Source organism: Streptopelia decaocto, assembly GCF_964273445.1.
Source record: "Streptopelia decaocto genome assembly, chromosome: 16".
In the NCBI taxonomy this organism is placed as follows: Eukaryota; Metazoa; Chordata; class Aves; order Columbiformes; family Columbidae; genus Streptopelia; species Streptopelia decaocto.
This window is the reverse complement of record NC_138671.1, coordinates 741,346-758,843: the sequence shown is the minus strand read 5'-3', so window position 1 is coordinate 758,843 and position 17,498 is coordinate 741,346. Positions and strand designations below refer to the sequence as shown.

The following is a 17,498-nucleotide window of genomic DNA, read 5'->3' as shown; positions in this document are numbered from 1 at the left end:
ATAGCTCTGCTCCCTCGCCCCCTGTGCAGATCCCCCTCCCCAAAATCACAGCCAGCAGACTCCCCGCAGCCCCCCGTCAGGTTACCAGTTCCTCCCATTAATGGGTTTGCTGTCTCACAAGGCACTTGGGTCTGTCTTTCCTCATTTTGAAGGAGATGAGGGTTTCCCTGTCCCGGGGGCTGTTCAAGCGCCCCTGATGAAAGTCCAGTGCACACATCTCCAGTTCACTCCTGTCAGCACGAAGAGAAAACACAGCCCAGGAGCCACCGCGGGTGGGAAGAGCCGTGTGGGCTCTGGTCTTACGAAGAACAGGACGGACGGGCCTCCCTGCCCAGCACGGCGGGTCGGCGTCGGTCAGGACCACGCGATCACAAACTGCTCCCACATGGGCAGCGACACGGGGACTCTCAGCACCTGAGGGGAAAGGAAGGGTCGGCACATGAGAAGCGGCCAGGACGGAGCGGGGGGTCCTGCCCCCCGGGGTGCTCGCAAAGCACTCGCCTGGGTGTCGCTGCGGTAGGAGAAGTCGCTCACGAGGGCACCGTTGGCCAGGACCTGCCGGGGAGGGCTGGGGACCCCCAGCACGGTCACGGCCTCCAGCAGGACCCCGTCGAGGTGGGTGCCCGCCCGCAGGAGCTGGCTCAGCACGGCGCCCTGCGGGACAGGGGGGACGTCACCCCGGGTCCCGGCCACCCCACACACCCAGGGCTTCCAACGCGTGGGGCACCGAGCGCCCGGGCCGGGAGCTCTGCTGGCACCAGAGTGACAGAGCCGTTTATCAGAGGGACGGGGCTGCCGAGCCCCGCAGCGGGGCAGGGGGAGCACCCAGCTCCCTGGGGCAGCCTCTCCCTGTCTGGAGGGGCTCTTGCAGAGGTGCAGCCCCCATGGGACCCCCCACCTCACAGAGCTGTCACCAAGGCTCAGAGCAGCTGCTGCAGGGCCGCGGCTCAGCCCGGCAGATTTGTCACAACACATCTGGCTGCACCAGGGCATGGTGCTGCCCGCGACCACCAGGACGTGCCCCATGTCCCAATGCCCCCGCCAGCACCCCCTGCTCACGTGCGTGGCCAGGAAGAGGATCTCGGTGTAGTCCCCCTTCTCAAAGCTCTGCCAGCTCTCCCCGTCGTCCCAGAACAGGTCTCCCCTGGCAAAGCCGTCCGGTGTCAGCGCCACCACCAAGGCCATCCCCTTCCCGCGGGACTGGGCGGTGCTGAACGCGGGTTCCTGGGGCGGGGGGTCAGGCACAGCTCCAGGTGCTGCCCGAGCATCCAGTGACCGCACTGCAGCCTCCGTCCTGCCACACGTCGCAGGGCTGGCCAGGCAGGTCACTGCCGCATCACCGCGGTGTCACCGCGGCACGGGTGGCCTCACCTGCAGGGGCAGGATGTGCCCTGCACGGACGTGGACGTTAATGGTGTCCAGGGGAGCTGGCAAGAGGATCCACTGCCCTTTGCTGTGGATGGTGGAGTCCTAAATAACCACAGAGAGGAGCAGGTGCAGGGCACTGCGTGCCCAAGAGGGTCCCAGCCCAGCGCCGCAGCCCTCGAACAAAGGCGGGCAAGGCACAAGTCCTGAGTGCTGCCCTGGGGGGCTGGCACCAGCCGTGGGGGCAGGAACACACGTGGGGTCCCACGGCAAAGCGCCCGTGCAGCAATCCCAGAGCCCCGCGGCAGGGACACGCACCCCCGCGAGGCTGTACCACGTCCCCGCCGGGAAGTAGCCGCTGACTTTGGTCCGTCCGGCCTCCAGCACGGGGGTGACGAGCAGCCCCCCGCCCCACAGCAGCTGCCGGTCCACGGCCCAGGTGTTGGGGTCCTCGGGGAACCTGGGGGGGACAGCGGGGACAGTGCAGCACCAGGAGACCCCACGCCCACGTCCCACCGCGCCCGGCGCGTCCCGCGCCCGGAGCACTCACTCGAGGAAGAGGGGCCGCGCCACCGTGTCCCCGGCAGCGTGAGCGCGGTGGAACAGGGTGTAGAGGAAGGGCAGGAGGGAGTAGCGGAGGCGCAGGGCGTTGCGCATGGCGACCTGGGCAGCCGGGCTGAAGACGTACGGCTCCTGCGGCTGCAGCGGAGAGGCCGGAGAGGGATGCTCGGACCGCGCGGGGAGGAACGGTGGGCGCCTTTTGGCGATGTGGGATGGAGCCCTTCCAGCATGAGCCCAGCACCCACGGTAACGGCTCTCCCCGCAGGCACGGCAGCCCCCGCACCGCCCGGAGCACCCACCCCTGCCCGCCCGCACCCCGGCAGCTCCCGGCGCTCACCCGGGCGCCGTGGGCGTTGTGGTTCCTCATGAAGGGGTAGAAGGCGCCCAGCTGGGTCCAGCGCACACACAGCTCCTCGGACGTGTCACCCACGAAGCCGCAGATGTCGGCACCCACCAGTGGCACCCCGAAGAGGTTGAAGAGCAGGATCTCTGCGGAGGGGGTGCAGAGGGCAGCAGGGCTCCATGGCGCCGGGGGAACAGAGCCCACAGTGCAGGGGGGAAGCGGGGGCAGATGTGGCTCCAGCACCCCGCAGCCTACCTGGAATGGAGTAATAGAGCTGCTCCCAGTCGCTGCCGACGTCCCCTGTCCAGTGCCCCGCGTAGCGCCCGTGCCCAGCGAACGTGGAGCGCGAAATGACAAAGGGCCGCGTGCCCCGGACCCTCAGCAGCGCGCTGCGGGCAGCACGGGCAGCTCAGACTGCGCCGGCAGCGCCGCAGCGGCACAGGCTGGCACCCCCCGGCGGACACCCAGAGCCGTCTCGCCCATAGGGCAGGTGACACAGGACAGTGCTTGGGACACAATCTCCCAGCCCTGGAGCCGGCACAGCCGCACTGCACCAGCTCCAGCCCCCTCCAGCAGGCTGCAGCACCAAACCCTCACCCGCCCACCGAATGACGCCCACGGCACAGCGTGGGGAGAGCTCTCTCTCCCAGCTCTGGCATCCCGTGGGATGTGCGCCCTCCGGGACAGCAGCGGCCGCGGCAGGAGCCCCGGGCTTACTCGTGAGAGGCGATGGCCTCGGTCAGCCCGTACAGGCTGTGCAGGTTGTAGTGGGAGGACAGGTACTGCTGGCTGGACGCACAGATGGTCCCGGCCCGGAGCCGGCCCCCGAACACACCTGCACGGGAGGTGGTGACAAGGGCGAGTTCAGAGCCCGCCCGGCCAGGTCCGGAGCATCCCCTGGCTCCGCCGGGGCTCCCCCCAGCGTGGGCACAGCCTGGTACCCGCTCCCCACACCTGGCACGTAGGGCGGCTGCTCCAGGCTGCTGTTGGGGCAGCCGTCCTGGGAGCCCTCCACAAAGTTCGATGGCTCGTTCATGTCCTGCGGAGGGAAGCGGGGGAAAGGACGAGATGCTCTCACTGCCGTGCCAGGAACCAGCAGAGAACCAGGGCAGGAGCTGGGGAGCTGCAGCTGGCAGCTCTGCCGAGCCACTCACAATCCACATGCCATCGAAGGGCACTTGGTCATGGAAGTCCTTCACCATGTCGTGCCACCACTCGTGAGTCTCCGGGTTGGTGAAGTCCGGGAAGGCTGTTGGGCCCGGCCAGACCTGCAGGAGGGCGGCAGCAACGGGCAAAGTGCCGCTGTCCCCAGCCCTGCTGCACCCAGCCCCGCTGCACCCAGCCCCGCTGCACCCAGCCCCGCTGCACCCAGCCCCGCTGTCCCCAGCCCCGCTGCACCCAGCCCCGCTGCACCCAGCCCCGCTGCACCCACAGCCGCCCGTGCCACCCGTTTGCCACCGTGCCCATTCCCGGGCGTCTCCTGCCAGCTCGTGCGGCCCCACTCGAGCTCCCTCGCACGGGACCGGGGCTGCTCCCCACACGCACCTTCCCGATCAGAGGCTGCCCCGTGGCATTTCGGATGAACACCCCTCGCCTCAGTCCCTCGTCGTATGGCCTGTAGGTGCCGGGAGGCCCCGAACTGCTGATCCCGGGATCCTGTGGGGCACAGAGCCGGGGGTTCACCAGCCGGGGCAGGGAACACCCCCCCCTCCATCACCATCCGTGGGGCAGCCAGGCACGCCGGCGCAGTGGGGTCACTCACCACGATCATGATGTACCTCAGGCCGCGCTGGTGGAAGTCCCGCACCATCTCCGGGTAGTCCCTAAAGCTTGTCTTGCTGAAGGTGAAATCTCTCTTGGCATCCATGTAATCCAGGTCGTTCCACTGCACGTCCTGCGGACAGCAGCACCGGCGCTCGGGAGCAGCAGGGACCCCCGCACGCCCCTGCCGGGCCCCCGAGCCACGGGGGTCCCCAGCAGCCCATTTCTGGGCAGAGGCTCCGGGAGCAGCCGAGACCCACCAGCGGGAAGCGGGCGGCCGTCATGTTGGCCACGACCTGCCGGGTGACATCAGTGGAGGAGTAGCCCCAGCGGCAGAGGTGGAAGCCCAGGCCCCAGTACGGGGGCATGAAGGGGAACCCTGGAAGCGGGAGGGCGGGTGGTGGCCAGGCGGGCGCAGGGACAGCCCAGCACCGCGCTCCCCGCAGCCCCGCTCCGCCGCGCCACCGGCGGCATCGCGGCAAAGCCATCCCGCCAGCACCCTCCCCGCCCGCCACCCGCCCTACCGACGACGTCCAGGTACTGCCGCACCACGCTCTTGGGGTCGGGGCCCAGGAACACGTAGAAGTCCAGGATCCCGCCCGTCGTGCGCCAGGTCAGGGCCGGGCTGGGCTGCAGGAGCACGTCTGGGGAAGCACAAGCGCCGGCGGAACAAGCTGAGGATGGGGACGGGGGCCAGGCCCGCGCCCGGCGCCTTCACAGGACTCACCCATCGCGTTGCTGTTCAGCAGAAAGACACCGTGGGCCAAACCGCCGTCCTCCATCCCCAGGTAGAAAGGGTGGGAGCCGTAGAGGTTGACGTGGGGCTGGAGCAGAGCACAGTGCGGTGCTGGGGAGGCTCCGCCGGAGACCCTGACACAGCACCCACCCCCCCCCACCGGCCCAAAGCACCATCACAGCTCGGGGAGCAAACCCTGGGCTTGCGGGCCCAGACACCACCCCAGACAGCAGAGCTCTGCCCTGAGCAAGAGCCCTGGATCACCGGGTGGAGAACAGCTCCTGAGCGGCACTGAGCAGAGCTCCAGGGGACACAGAGCCCAACCTGGGGACAACAGCCCCACGGGCTTGCCCGGGGCTGGAGCCAGGTCCCAGAGCTCAGCTGGCACAAACAGCCTTCGCCAGCCCCGAACAAGACATCAGAGGCAGTGGGGCTGTCCTTGCAGTGCAGACGAGCATCTCCCTTCCCTCAGCCCCACTCCGTACCACAGGTGCCACGTCCCGATTCCAGAGGGTGATCCTGGTCCACGTCATGTTGAGGACCAGCGGCGTCAGGTGCTCCCCCAGCCCAGAAATGAAACAGGAGGGCAAGGAGGTGGAGATCTGCAGGAACTGGTCTGCGAAGAAGAGCGGTGCGACGGTGGTGTTCAGCCTGCCAGACAGAAAGGGAGGCTCCAGCAACAGCCCCGACAGTGCCCAGCAGCCGGGAGGACGAGGCACCGGGAGCAGGGCCACCAGTCCTGCGGGGACACACGGATACTTGTCCCCGTGTGAAACAAAACCAGGTTTCAGCCAAGCTCCGGGATTCAATTCCCCTTCTCAGCCACCGAACTGCAGAGGGGCCAAAGCAAAGCCCCGCAGGCGCTGCCTGCCACCCTGCTGCGGTCACCCGTGTCCCCCGCTGCCCCGGCTGCCCTCCCGCACGGCACCGGGGCCGGTGCCAGGTCCCTCAGACCGGGTCCCTTCTCCGGGCACTTACAGGACGCGGCCGCCGCGCTGCCGGTAAACGACGATGCCGAAGGGGTCCGGGTTGATCCGCAGCCCGTAGAGCGTGGCGGCGGCTCGGCCGCTCACCCGCGGCGTGGCCAGGGGCACCTCGTAGCGCTGCCGGGCCGGGTCCCGCAGCTGCGGGGGCAGAGACGGCCGGTCGGCGGCGCCGGCCCGGGGCGCCGGGGCCGGGGCGGGGGCCGGGCCGCACCGAGAAGCGCAGGCGGGTGGGGGTCTCCAGCGCCACGTCCAGCCGGAGGATGCCCACGTCCCCCGGCAGGAAGCTGGCGGCGACGCGGCGGAGCCGGGCGGTGAAGCCGGTGGCGGTGGCCGTCAGGTTCTCCGCCCGGTAGCTGCGGTACCCGCGCGGGAAGAAGCACCAGGGCGGGCCGGGGCCGGCGGGCGCGTAGCAGCAGCCCCGCGCCTCGCAGCCCGCCCGCGCCAGCAGCCGCTCGGGGCCGCAGTCGAAGCGGCCGCCCGGGGGCAGGTCGCAGGCGGCGGGCCCGGGGCTGCGCGCCGCGGCGGGGACCAGCAGCGCCAGCAGCGCGGCGGCCGCAGCGACCCCCGGCCCCGCTCCCCGCCCTGACCCCGGCCCCGGCATGGCCCCCCCGGCCCGGGCTCCCAGCAGGCGCGGCGGGCCCGGTCACGTCACCCCGCCCGCGGGGCGGGACTCGCCGCGGCACCGAGCGGCGCCCCCCCCGGCGCGGAGCCGCCCCGCGGAGCGTTCTGCGGCCGGAGCTCGCGCACAAGCCGCGCCGGCCTCAAGGTCAAGGCTGCGCCAGCCCCGCCCCCCCGCGGCCGGCGCAGCGCGGGAACGGGGCTGTGAACACCAGCAGAAACTAACACCAAAAAGTTGCAATCCTAAATGTTTAACAAATATGACACCGCTTATCTTTAAATATTTATTCATGGGCAAGGCCCGCAGTCTCCAGCAGAACAAGAATATATATATATATGTATGTATTTTATATAGTAATTTTATATATGTATTTTTCTGTGCCTCTCAGGCTTCCTGCGAGCTGAGCCTGGAGCCCAGGCACTGTCGGAGCCACTGCAGAGCCCTGTGGTGCTGAGGATGCTCCTGCTGGACCCGCTGGACAATGGTGTCAATGGTGCGGAGCCGGTCCTGCAGCTTCTGCTGCTCGCCCCTCCAGGCCTGTTCCGTGCGGCACAGGGGACTGTACTTCCCCTCCTTCAGCGCCTGCAGGTGCTTCTGGCGGGACTGGTAGGCCACAATCTCCAAAAGGTTCTGAGAAAAGGAACAACGGAAATTGCTGCGACAGCAGACTGAGCACAGAAAAAACAGGATTCGTGTCACAGGGACTGTAACCGTCGCGGTGTGAGAGGGAAGGGCTCCTTACGAAGGATGCTGCTCTGAAGCCCCCATTCTAACAGCAAAACAGCATCCCCACGTCACACAGTTCCACAGGTCAGGGAAACACCACGCGCACGAGGCAGGCCTGGCCAGCACAGGCTGCACCGCTCGCCTGCTGCGGGGAGGAGACGCGCTCACCCATCGCTTCGTGTTCCGAAGACATTCTGTGTCCCAGTCGAGCCCGTCGGACTCCGCCTGCAGCCTGCACAGCTCTTGCTGCTTGGCCAGCAGGAGGGCGCTGAGCGCCGCGTGGGCGCTCTCCAGCTCCACGATGGCTCTGTTGCAGTCTTCAGTGTTCTGGGAAATGGAAGAGAAGAAAATGGCAGATTCCGGTTCTTTAGTTCAACTGCACTCCCAGCTTCCCTGAACCTTTTTGTTTAACTATTATTTTTCCAAAGCGTGTCCCCTGTGCAATGTTGCACGTGTGCAGGCGCAGGGCCTGTGTCCTGACACAACAGACGATGAGGCAGACACGGCTCCGCGAACGCTCGCAGCCCTGCTGCACTTACTCACCTGCTGGGTTTCGCTGATCTTCTTTCTCAGCTCCTGTTTCTTGCGGTGGAAGTCGCTCTTGGAGATGCGTTTCTTGTCCATTTTGTTCTGAGCCTCTCCACGAATCGCTATGGTCTCTCTACGAGAAACAGACGCCTCCATATCACGAATCACCTTCTCCTGCTGCTTCATCAGCTGGCCATAGCGGACCTGCCGTTCGTCAACATACAAAACAGGCTGAAAATAATGAATGGTTATGAATGGCATCTAACCAAAGTATTCTGTGTGACACTCCCCATCAACATGAACCACATACACGTGAGCCCTGGCCCGGTTTGCTCCAGTCCCAACCCCGGTGCCCTGTGTGGACGTGGAAGGCAGGGGGCTGGACTAGCTACTTGTCCAACGTAATCTTCAAAATGCTGCACTGGAACTCACGGGCAACAGCAAAAGCAGAAGAACAGAAGTAACCCGAGAATGAAGGGAGAAGTTGCTTCGCCAGAAGACAGAAGATTTCCCTGACCCATGGTTAAGATGATGCAACATTTAGCAATCAACATTTCTTTGCTTATACATTTGGATCACAAAACAAGGTGGCAGACATAATACATTTTAAACAGATTTCTCGGGTAGCTCTGGATTCTGCTGCAGCCAGTTCCGCAGCAGGCACAGGGAACGCACGGTGCGTGTGTGCTGGGGGTATTTCACTCGATCTGCAGATGCCCAGCACTGCCACGGCCTCGAAGGCGCCACTTCTGCAGCCCGTTTCTCTTCTCCTGCCTTATGTTTCAGCAACTCCAAAGCCCAATACGTTGTGTGCAGCTTCCCCTCCTCAGTCTTCTTTCCCAGTGACTTACTTGCATCCTGTGAATCTCTCTTCTCATGGCCTGGATTTCGCCTTCTCCTGCCTCAGAATCCATCGCCGCACGCATCTCCTTTGTCAGCTGGATCTTTTTCTCCCACAGCATGATTTGGTGCCTTCAACGACAGAAAGGGAAAGACTGAGAGCAACAGCGAGTTTGCTGCCTGGAGCAGAAAGGTAACATGGGCACATATTCAAGTCCGAAGGCTGTGGCACAAAGCGAGAATCTCTCTGGTACCTACTCTGCTTCCAGCAGGCTGTTGAGGAGCCTTTCCTTCTCCTCACTCAGTTGACTGTGCTTCTCCTGCAGCTCGAGCGATTCTTTTTCTGCTGCCTAGGTTTGAGAAGCGCAAATCAATACAACATCGTCAGACTGAGGAAGATTTACAGGATCGCTATTTGCCTCCGAGCTGCAGGGGAGGTTGAGACCTGGAAATGAGATGTCCAGCCTCTGTACCTTGAGAGAGCGTAGGAACTCGTTCTCTGTGATAATGTTGCCGCTTTGCAGCTCCTCAAAGCTGTTGCTGTTCTTGTGGATCAGCACATTCAACTTTATCAAGTCATTTGACATGTGCCTCATGTGACGTTCCAGGTCTTTCTGTTCCTTTGTTTCCTGCTGAATTTCATCTAGAGGCGAACAGAAGAAAGTCTCGAGTTCCCAGGAGCCGGGCTGAGCTCAGGCCGTGTGGCACACGGGCAGCACCGCACGGGAGCCGCCGTGTCCCGCGTACCCAGCCATCCTTCCACAACTCCAAATATCGAATAAGGCTTTAAAGGAGGCTATTGTGGAAAGGAGGTGGTTTTGGCCAAGGAAAGAACTATCATTTACCCACCAACTACTTGCAAACTTTAATTATGAAGTGCAGCACATGGCGTGATCACTAAGGGATCGACTGTGTCAGTTAAGACGGCAGAGTCGATCATTATAGGAAATAACAAATGCAAACCCGCAGGAGGTGCCTGGCTGGCAGCCCCGAGAGCAGCACTGGCCTCGCTTGTGTTGTTGCTCAGGCGCACAGCCCCGAGGGCGTTCTCCGGCGAAGGGCAGGCGCTACCTGTCTGTGAGCCTTCGCTCCTTTTTTGTCCATTCACGGATGAACGTTTTAAGTAAGAATTAGGGAATTACTTACTTTCAGTGCGCACTTTCTTCTGCTGCATTATTGTAAGCCGCTTCTTCAACAAGTCCAAAGAGGCTAATTGCTCTTCCCGTTCCTGCGTTAACTTCACCAGCTCTTTCTGCAGATTGAGCCAGTACTTCTGCAGCATCAGCAGCTCAGAATTACATTCGTCTATCTCCTTGGTCAGCTTGTTGATCTCAATCTCCAGGGGTCCCAGTTCTTTCCCCTGCATGCGGACAAGGTTTGGGATGAGTCAGGCGGAAGCTGCTGGAGCACGTTTTTCAAGCATCATGGCAGAAGGCCAGTCCAGCTGCTGAGACACCTACTAAACACTCCAACAATACTGTTATTTTGTCAGCTAGTTGCCTTCTGCCTCTATTTCCCATGGGCTGAATGAGACTAAGCATTCCTGACCTTCCGGGAACAAATGCAACAGAAGCCCCAAACTTTCTCAGGCTCCGTGGCAAAAGGGTCTCCTGAGGTCTCACAACAGGTACATCTGGGCACTGCAGAGTCTGTGCAGGGGGTGTCACAGTCCTCATTCCGCGTGGGTATCCACGAAGGCCTTACAGCCCACCGCGTTAGGGACCGATCTGGGAACCATCCGGTGGCACCAACCACCAGGTGCCGTAAGTCACTCTGCCTGTTCCATTCTCCCCGGGTCGGTCTCTGCCTATTTTATAATGAGACCCTATTTACTCCTGGAGTATTGAGGTCATTGAACATTTCATCAGGGGGAGACAACTCCCTGCAGAACCTGTGCTAGGCACACCCGCGTTTCACAACTCCCGACTGCCAGCTCCTCTTCACGTGCATTAACAACTGTCTGACAAACACAAACATCTACAGTAACTAGTGCAGCTTTTAAATTGCAATACTGACGTCTGAAGGTTTTAACTATCCAGCACTTGTGCAGTTACATTTATCATGAGCATCTGCAGTCACCACCACTAAGAATTACGTCAAGTTTGGGACTGAAATGTAAAGGTGCATACCCCCAGCTGGGAAAGAAGCATCTCCAGCCTCTTGTTGCACTGGATCATGACCGCCTGCTTGTTCTCACTCAGGAGATGGCACTTTGCAATCTCGCTCTCACTGCGGCTGATCAGATCATGGACGGTTTTTATTTCCTTGTCCAGCTCACCAAGCGTTTTTTGCAGAATTGTCAGCCTGCCGGTGGTATGAGTTGCATTCAGAACAACCTGGGCGATATCATTCTCAACCTTGCAAAACTCCAGCTCCTTGGAAATAAACAGACAGAAAGCAGATGAGTGACACCAGCAGCAACTCAGTGATTTGTAATACCCACTCATCAAAGCACAGGAATCAGGGGCTTTAGATTCTACCCCCAGGTCTGCCCCACAAGCCATAAACAAGCTACTTAGCCTCTCTGGACCTTTGCTTCTCCCTCTGGTGACAGGAGACAGCAGGATTTACCTCTGCCATAAGGCTCTGAAAAGCACTAAGGAGCGGTCGATACTAGGCTGAATCTCCTCGTTTTTCTATCTGCACCAGTTATACACTCCCAAAGAGAAGAGCTTGTCATGCCATGAAGAACCTGGGGACTGGTCTGACCGTTCCGTACTTAGAAACTGAGAGCAGAGCACGCCCGTACCACCTTCCGTGAGGTAGTACTGAGATACGTTAGTCTAACGTGGAGTACAGAGCTACCACATAGCCACTGTCTTCCTCCAGAACGTAAGAACTGTTAATACTTTACAGTAAATAAGCCCAGAATTCATCATTTTGCCACTTTTTTTTTAAGTAAAGAATAGTATGCTACGTGTCAGGCCTTTTTGGCCCCAAGTCCCTCATATAAACCAGACGCCTGCAATAAGATCACTGAAGAACTAAACTGGAGTTGCAGACTCAGCAGACCCTCAACTGCAGACGGACAAACCAGAGAGAAGGCGCAGCCTGGCTCCTTCCCCTGCCGGCGGAACAGACACCATACCAGATCCGCTCTTCTCCTGCGAAGTTTTGCAGCCAGCTGCGAGAAGTGGTTTGCGGCTTTGCTGGACATCATCTGTTCCTGAACCTTCTCCATGATTTCATTCTCCAGCAGCTCTTTGGCATCCATTGCTCTCTCTATATCCTTGCGGATGAACAGCAACTCACGCAGACGAGTAGCTTGATCCTAAATGGTAGGGAAGATAGAGAGAGGATCAGTACAGCTGTTTGGGAAAGGGGAGTAAACACCTGTGTGCAGTTCCAAAGGATTCTTCTTCCCCGTGACTCCTCTCACCATCTTGGTCCTGCTGAGAGCCTGCTCTGTCTCATGGAGAACACGGGTGTAGGTGCTCAATTCAACCTTCAGGGCCTCCTGCCTTGAGAGGCACCGGGCAATCAGCTTCGTGCTCGTCTTGGCATTGTTCTGTGAACGGCTCAGCATGGTGACAAGCAGCTCGTTCTTCTCCTCCTCCTTCCTGATTGACTTTCTACAGCCATTGATGTCCATTTCTAGGGTCTTCAGCTCATCTCTGTACTTGCTGGAGAGGCAAATAGGATGGAAAATCATCACAGGGATTGATTCACGTGCTTAACGGTCATCTACAAATCCTTCTTTTCAAATGTGAAGGAAGATCTTTGTAAAGGCCAGTCTGCTGTGACAGTGCAGAGTCATCACAAGATGGATGGAGACATTAAGATTTAAAAGGAAATGTATGTAGGGAAATTAATTCCTTCTTTCAGCCCTGTCCCCGCCCCCCATTCTTCCCAGGATGCCACCGTACAAAAGCACACTGTGTGTTCTCAGGGAATCCGTCAAGCTTTAAGACTGCGCACCAAACAAAAACTTCCTTTGGCAACAATAGGAAGGTTCTCCTGAAGATTTCTAAAGGCATCACAAAATCCTGACCGAAAGCAACAGAGAAATCCTTCGTGCTGCCTAGGTCTTTGCATTGGGAGATGTTGCAAAGGTGAAGGAACTCTTTTAAAGGAATAAAATATGAAGAGAATAACTCTAAACAGCTTTTAAAACCCCACGCATTTCAGGGGAGAGGTGTGGTTTGGATAAAGAAAATAGTAACAAAGAATGGTGCTTCTTATCCTTTAACCTTATTATGTGCTTTAGAGCAGCAAACTTGTTCTGCCTGACGTATGCTGCACATCGAGTAATAAACATGCCGAAAGCCACGCTGCCCCCTCTGGAACCCTCCTGTGCAAACCCTCTGAGCTCTCTCCCGGGGCTGCCTTCCCATCTCACACCTCAGCAGCTCCTGGGTGGCAATATAGGCCTCGTCCCTTTGCTTCATTCCAACCAAGCTGCTGCTCCAGTTGTTCATCAGTCGCTTTTTCTCCACGTTAATAGCCTGCATCTCCATACATGCCTGAGGAAGAGAGAATTGGGAGCCAGGATGAATCTACACCAGGCTGTAAAACCAAACTGATGTTACAATGCAATATTCTGTCTTCTGTTCATAATATGCTGGGCAGGAACAGCTTCAATTAATATGTTTATTGTCACACCAGACCACAGAGCATAAGTCTGAAAAAAAGTGCTGAGAAGGAGGGGGACGAAATTATTTGCAGGCAATTCTTAAAGAAAAAAACAGTCTTAATTCCTGCAAACAGGAACAAACTGCACAACTGTGGCCTAGACTGTACCCACCAGTGAGCATGAGCCAAAGCGGTCAGTCCTTCAGAGGGAAATGTTAACCAGAAGCAAAAAAAGCAGCCTCCTACCTCACTGACCGCCTGCCGAGTTACTTTTGTGTCCTCTGCCTGGGCCACACACTGAGCTTCAACCAGGGCAATCTGCTCTTGGAGCTCGTAGGCTCTTCTTGTTAAGAGGTCTACTAGAAGATCCTAAAGAGTCACGCCAAAGACCAGGATGAGCAATACAATCTCAGTCTTAATCAACTATACTCTACAAGAACAACATAGGCTAGAAAAAGGATTAAATTAGAAACTGGATTAGATTTGATTCTTATTGAAACCCTTCCATCCATACACAAGTGACTCCTCAACATGACAACATTCAAGAGAATGAGACCTTCTTTGCTGATTTCTTATTATTACATTTGCAGTAGTTAATATGTCAGATCGGAAGCAGCATTTGTCCCTGTCAGCGTGGATTATTTGCGCCACCCCTCCAGCAGCTGGCAATCTTAATACTTCATGGTTTTAAATCTTTTGTTAAAAATTACCTAAATGCATTTGATTTCCCTGGCTGCAGCTCCTGGTTAACAAGCACGTCCTGCTGCGGGCAGAAGGCAGCAGAGGGAGCTCCAGCACAAAAGCGGCTCCGTCTCCAAAGTTGGCTTTTCATTGTGAAACTCGTTCTGACTCAGATTATTTCTCGAGACTCGAACATATGATCCTTCTTCACTAAATAACTTTCTGTCCCCACACCCCCTTTGCTCGAGTGAAGAGGGATCTCTGTTACAAGGCTTGGCCAAAACCTTTGGGCAGTATGTGCCACCAGCTTGGGGGTGTGGATGCTTCTCAGTTTCAGAAAAGCATGTGGGTATATTTCACTTATTGGGAAAAAACATCCCCACGCACCTTCCACATCCTCCAGGCCTCACCACCAACTCTCATCTGTATTTGTTTATTTACTTTAAAGACAACGGTTTTACTGGATACCTGTTTTTTCTTTTCCACCTCAGCCTGGGCCTTCTCCGCCTCGGCCTTCCTTGCCGACAGTTTCATCAGTAAGATATTATGACGCATCTCCTCGTCCATGTTCTGCGCGTAGAAGAGATGCAAGGCCAGCTTTTCAACCTGCGTCTGCATCGCAGAAACTGGGGAGGCAGGAGGAAAATTATTTACAGAGAGGAATGTTTGTAAGCTGCACTTCAAACAGTGAAATTATGTCAACCAGGAATATCTGTCAAGCTTTCCAATGAGTGCATTATTCCTGATTAATTTTACTGTATTTTTCAATCCAATGCTTGACTCGATTCTAATTCACTTCTCCACATAGTACTAGAATTGGGAAATACTGCAAGCACTGCCTCAGTCACCTTTCTTGCGTTCATCATCTGTGTCCTGCCGCGTTTTCTTGTAGGTGAGCCTGACGCCCTCCAGCTCCTCCTCCAGGCGCCGCCGCGCCGCGGCCGCCCGGGCGCAGCGCTCGTGGCTCTGGTGCAGGTCCGTCTGCAGCTGCGCCAGCTGCTGCTGCGCGCCGTACAGAACCACCCCCAGCTCCTCCCTCTGCGCGCTGCCCCGCTTGGCGGCTGTCCTCTGCAAACACAGCAGGACATCGCTGGCAGCGTGCACAGGGATGGGCTGCTGCGGAAGGCAAGGAAAGAATGCCGCATACCAGCTCACGGAGATCCAGGTTCACTTCTTCCATCTGCTTAGTGAGGTAATCCTTCAGGGCAGCCTGGAATCTTCTCATCAGAGGCTGTAAAGAAGTATGATGTTGATAAACTTTAACATACTTGTGTAAATAAATCATGAAGAAACCTTACTGCTCCTCCCACTATTAAATAAAACGTCAATGTTTTCAGCCATAGGCACTTGCATTCTTATTTTAGCTACACTCACTGCAACAAGTGAGAAGAATTATATAGTAGGAATTTGTTGATATCAGAAAATGACTGTGGAGAATATTTGCAAGTCAGAAACATATTGGAAGAGGATCTGAGGACCCGTCTGCTGGCTCTTGCTGCACGTACTTCTCTTTCAGGAGTACTGAAGAGTATCAGACTTGCCCACTACATCACTCACTCCGGAACTTTGAGGTAATATTGAGGGAGTTGACATGTTCTGGAGTTACTATTCTTTTGCAAAAGCCATTTCTAAACATGTAGTTTTAGCATACAGCTAAGCCACTGCTTGCAATTTACCTCACACATTTTATACAAAGAAAAATAGCAAGTCTGCAAACAAGAACGACAAGATTTGAGGACTCCTCACATGTTCTGGATCCAAGACAACCAGTTCTGTTTCTTCTACAGTTTCTTCACTTCTTCCGCTTGTTTCAGGTTCCTCAGCCGCACAGATGGCGCTTCCTCTGTCTGCTGCTGCCTGCTCCATGGCACCCAGCTCAGGAGGACAACTGTCTAATTCCACTTTGTCCGAGAAAGTCTCAGGAGATTTTTCCTGAAACATAAAATCCATTACTTGAAACAGCTTTTCAATTCTAACTCTATTTGCCCCTAAAAATCTGCTTATTTTTGTCATCATGAGACATGAACAATGCAGACCAAGAATCAACAGGAGGGCCTTGTTCTAAAACCAGCATACAGATAAACTGGCAAAGCTGTGTCACTCCCAATAAAATAAAACTTTACACATGCATAGCTCAACACGGGAACATCTCCAGTTCTGTCAGAGGTTTTGCATAGTTTGTGCTTGCCCAATTAACTTCTCTCTGCTCCAATTCCGATTGGTTTGTGCTTGCAGCAATAAAACTGCACCAGGAGAATCTGAAGTTACAACTATGGGTCATGCATTCTGTGAATAAGATCATATATATTATCATAGGGTCTCACTTGTGCAGAACTAACGAACGGCTCCGTAGCTCCAGCACGTCCTGCTTCTGCTGGGGGAAACGTCTCTCCCCGGCACTCCGGAGGAACAGGCTCTTCATTGCCCCTCCCGCTCTCCATCTCTGCCGCCTGGCACACAACCCAGGGAAAAGCACAACAGCAGCATCACAGCGGGCTGGGTACTTTGTTCCATGGTAATGCTGCGGTACTGCAACAACGGCTTTTTGTCACAGGGCACAGAAGGTTTAATTTAGGAGTTCAGTCTCATTCACAAAAACAGTCACCCAGGCAACATTAAGATAGTAAAGATCCTGACAGAAATTCTACATACCACTTTAAATTTCACAAGTGTTTCTAGCTCACGTCTATTTAAAAAGGCCTTTGGGAATTTATTAAAGAAAGTCTTCCAGCTTGCACTACAAGTAGCCAAATTATTCTTTCTTTCTTTTTAGAGAGACACTGGTTTATGTCATATCATCATTTGCCAAATTCAAATACCAACTGCAGAAGAAAACTTATCACCAGCAAACCTCAAAAAAAGAGCCCGAATATGTGCATGAGGGAAATGGGGATAACGTCCTTTTTGAAGTGTCTACAGCAGAAACGTGCTAAGAGCTGAGTGAGAAACACCAAATTGTTGCTGATACACAGGACTGCAACTAAATTTACTTTCTGCAATAACTGCTCGCTTGTTTCACTTCTGCCTATTGAAACTGTGTCCACTGTGTAAGGAACAGATGGGAACACGCTGCCCTGTGAGCATTCCAAATCAATCACCTCCATAGCCAGACGTGACGGAACTCGGACTATATTCTGCTCAGCGGAGCCGAATTCCACTCCAGATCCCTCTGCTGCGGCACCGGGGGCCTCCTCCATGGTGCTGGGGCTGCGGTTGGGCTCTGCCTGCACCGGAGCGGCCCGCGGGAGAGAGAGCGAGCGAGTGAGTGGCCGAGCGGCCCCGCGCCCCGTCCCGGGCCCCTCGCCCCGCCGGCTGCAGGCCGGCCCCGCCGTGGGGCTGGGCACGGGCACACGCGGCCCGGGGAGGCCGGGCGGTACCGGGGGCGGTACCGGGAGCCCATCCCGGGCGGTTCCGGGCCGCGGCCCAGCCCCGCACTCACCCGCCGCCGGCCGCACCATCTTCCCGTTGCCAGGCGACGCGTCAACACCAGGTCACGTGAGCGCTGCGGGCCGCACCACCTCAGCCCGCGAGGGGGTACTCGGGCCGCACCACCTCAGCCCGTGAGGGGGGCCGCTCGAGCCGCGCTACCTCGGGCCACTCTACCTCAGCCCGCCGCTGCCCGCCGGGCCCGGGCGAGGCCCGCGGCGTCTCGACCGCCATGGCCCCGGTGCTGGGCAGCAGGTACCGGCGGCGGGAGCCGGGCGGGGCACGGCGTGCTGGGGGAACCCCTCTTTGCCCGTCCTTCGCGGAGGCGGCCCCGCCTGAGGAGGTTGCCGGGCT

At 57.6% G+C, this 17,498-nt stretch overlaps 2 protein-coding genes across 5 annotated transcripts; both read right to left on the bottom strand.

Moving 5' to 3' along the window:
- Nucleotides 1-55: 55 nt before the first annotated feature.
- Nucleotides 56-6,353, bottom strand: GAA (alpha glucosidase; the record flags this gene model as incomplete). Its single annotated transcript, XM_082067322.1, has 19 exons — nucleotides 56-414; nucleotides 502-654; nucleotides 1,060-1,224; nucleotides 1,372-1,470; nucleotides 1,684-1,825; nucleotides 1,916-2,064; nucleotides 2,264-2,415; nucleotides 2,525-2,658; nucleotides 2,987-3,104; nucleotides 3,224-3,308; nucleotides 3,424-3,537; nucleotides 3,815-3,925; nucleotides 4,032-4,163; nucleotides 4,291-4,409; nucleotides 4,555-4,674; nucleotides 4,758-4,854; nucleotides 5,252-5,417; nucleotides 5,745-5,890; nucleotides 5,964-6,353. 19 exons carry the CDS (start codon nucleotides 6,351-6,353, stop codon nucleotides 355-357), a joined length of 2,652 nt encoding a protein of 883 aa, XP_081923448.1. The 3' UTR covers nucleotides 56-354.
- A 290-nt stretch (nucleotides 6,354-6,643) lies between these two features.
- CCDC40 (coiled-coil domain 40 molecular ruler complex subunit) lies at nucleotides 6,644-17,466 on the bottom strand. Of its 4 annotated transcripts, XM_082066744.1 has the most exons (19): nucleotides 17,158-17,466; nucleotides 16,817-16,942; nucleotides 16,043-16,168; nucleotides 15,465-15,650; nucleotides 14,866-14,949; nucleotides 14,567-14,786; nucleotides 14,187-14,344; nucleotides 13,284-13,406; nucleotides 12,807-12,928; nucleotides 11,845-12,088; nucleotides 11,554-11,736; nucleotides 10,595-10,840; nucleotides 9,612-9,825; nucleotides 8,939-9,108; nucleotides 8,724-8,815; nucleotides 8,477-8,597; nucleotides 7,641-7,829; nucleotides 7,266-7,424; nucleotides 6,644-7,001 (listed from the first exon to the last, which is right to left on the bottom strand). In XM_082066744.1, the coding sequence occupies exons 2-19, from the start codon at nucleotides 16,913-16,915 to the stop codon at nucleotides 6,756-6,758; spliced, it is 2,982 nt and encodes a 993-aa protein (XP_081922870.1). In that variant the 5' UTR covers nucleotides 16,916-16,942; nucleotides 17,158-17,466; the 3' UTR covers nucleotides 6,644-6,755. The 4 variants fall into 4 exon arrangements, with proteins under 4 accessions (XP_081922870.1, XP_081922869.1, XP_081922871.1 ...); XM_082066743.1 differs by having other exon boundaries at nucleotides 16,817-17,466; XM_082066745.1 differs by lacking the exon at nucleotides 16,817-16,942 and having other exon boundaries at nucleotides 16,043-16,239.
- Nucleotides 17,467-17,498: the final 32 nt, after the last annotated feature.

Coding starts and splice junctions, on each gene's coding strand:
- CCDC40 (XM_082066743.1), bottom strand. CDS start 17,176: ATGGTGCGGCCGGCGGCGGGTGAGTGCGGGGCTGGGCCGCGGCCCGGA. Junction 15,651..16,042: donor CGTTCGTTAGTTCTGCACAA/GTGAGACCCTAT, acceptor TTTATGTTTCAG/GAAAAATCTCCTGAGACTTT. Junction 7,830..8,476: donor GAGAGATTCACAGGATGCAA/GTAAGTCACTGG, acceptor GACGAACGGCAG/GTCCGCTATGGCCAGCTGAT.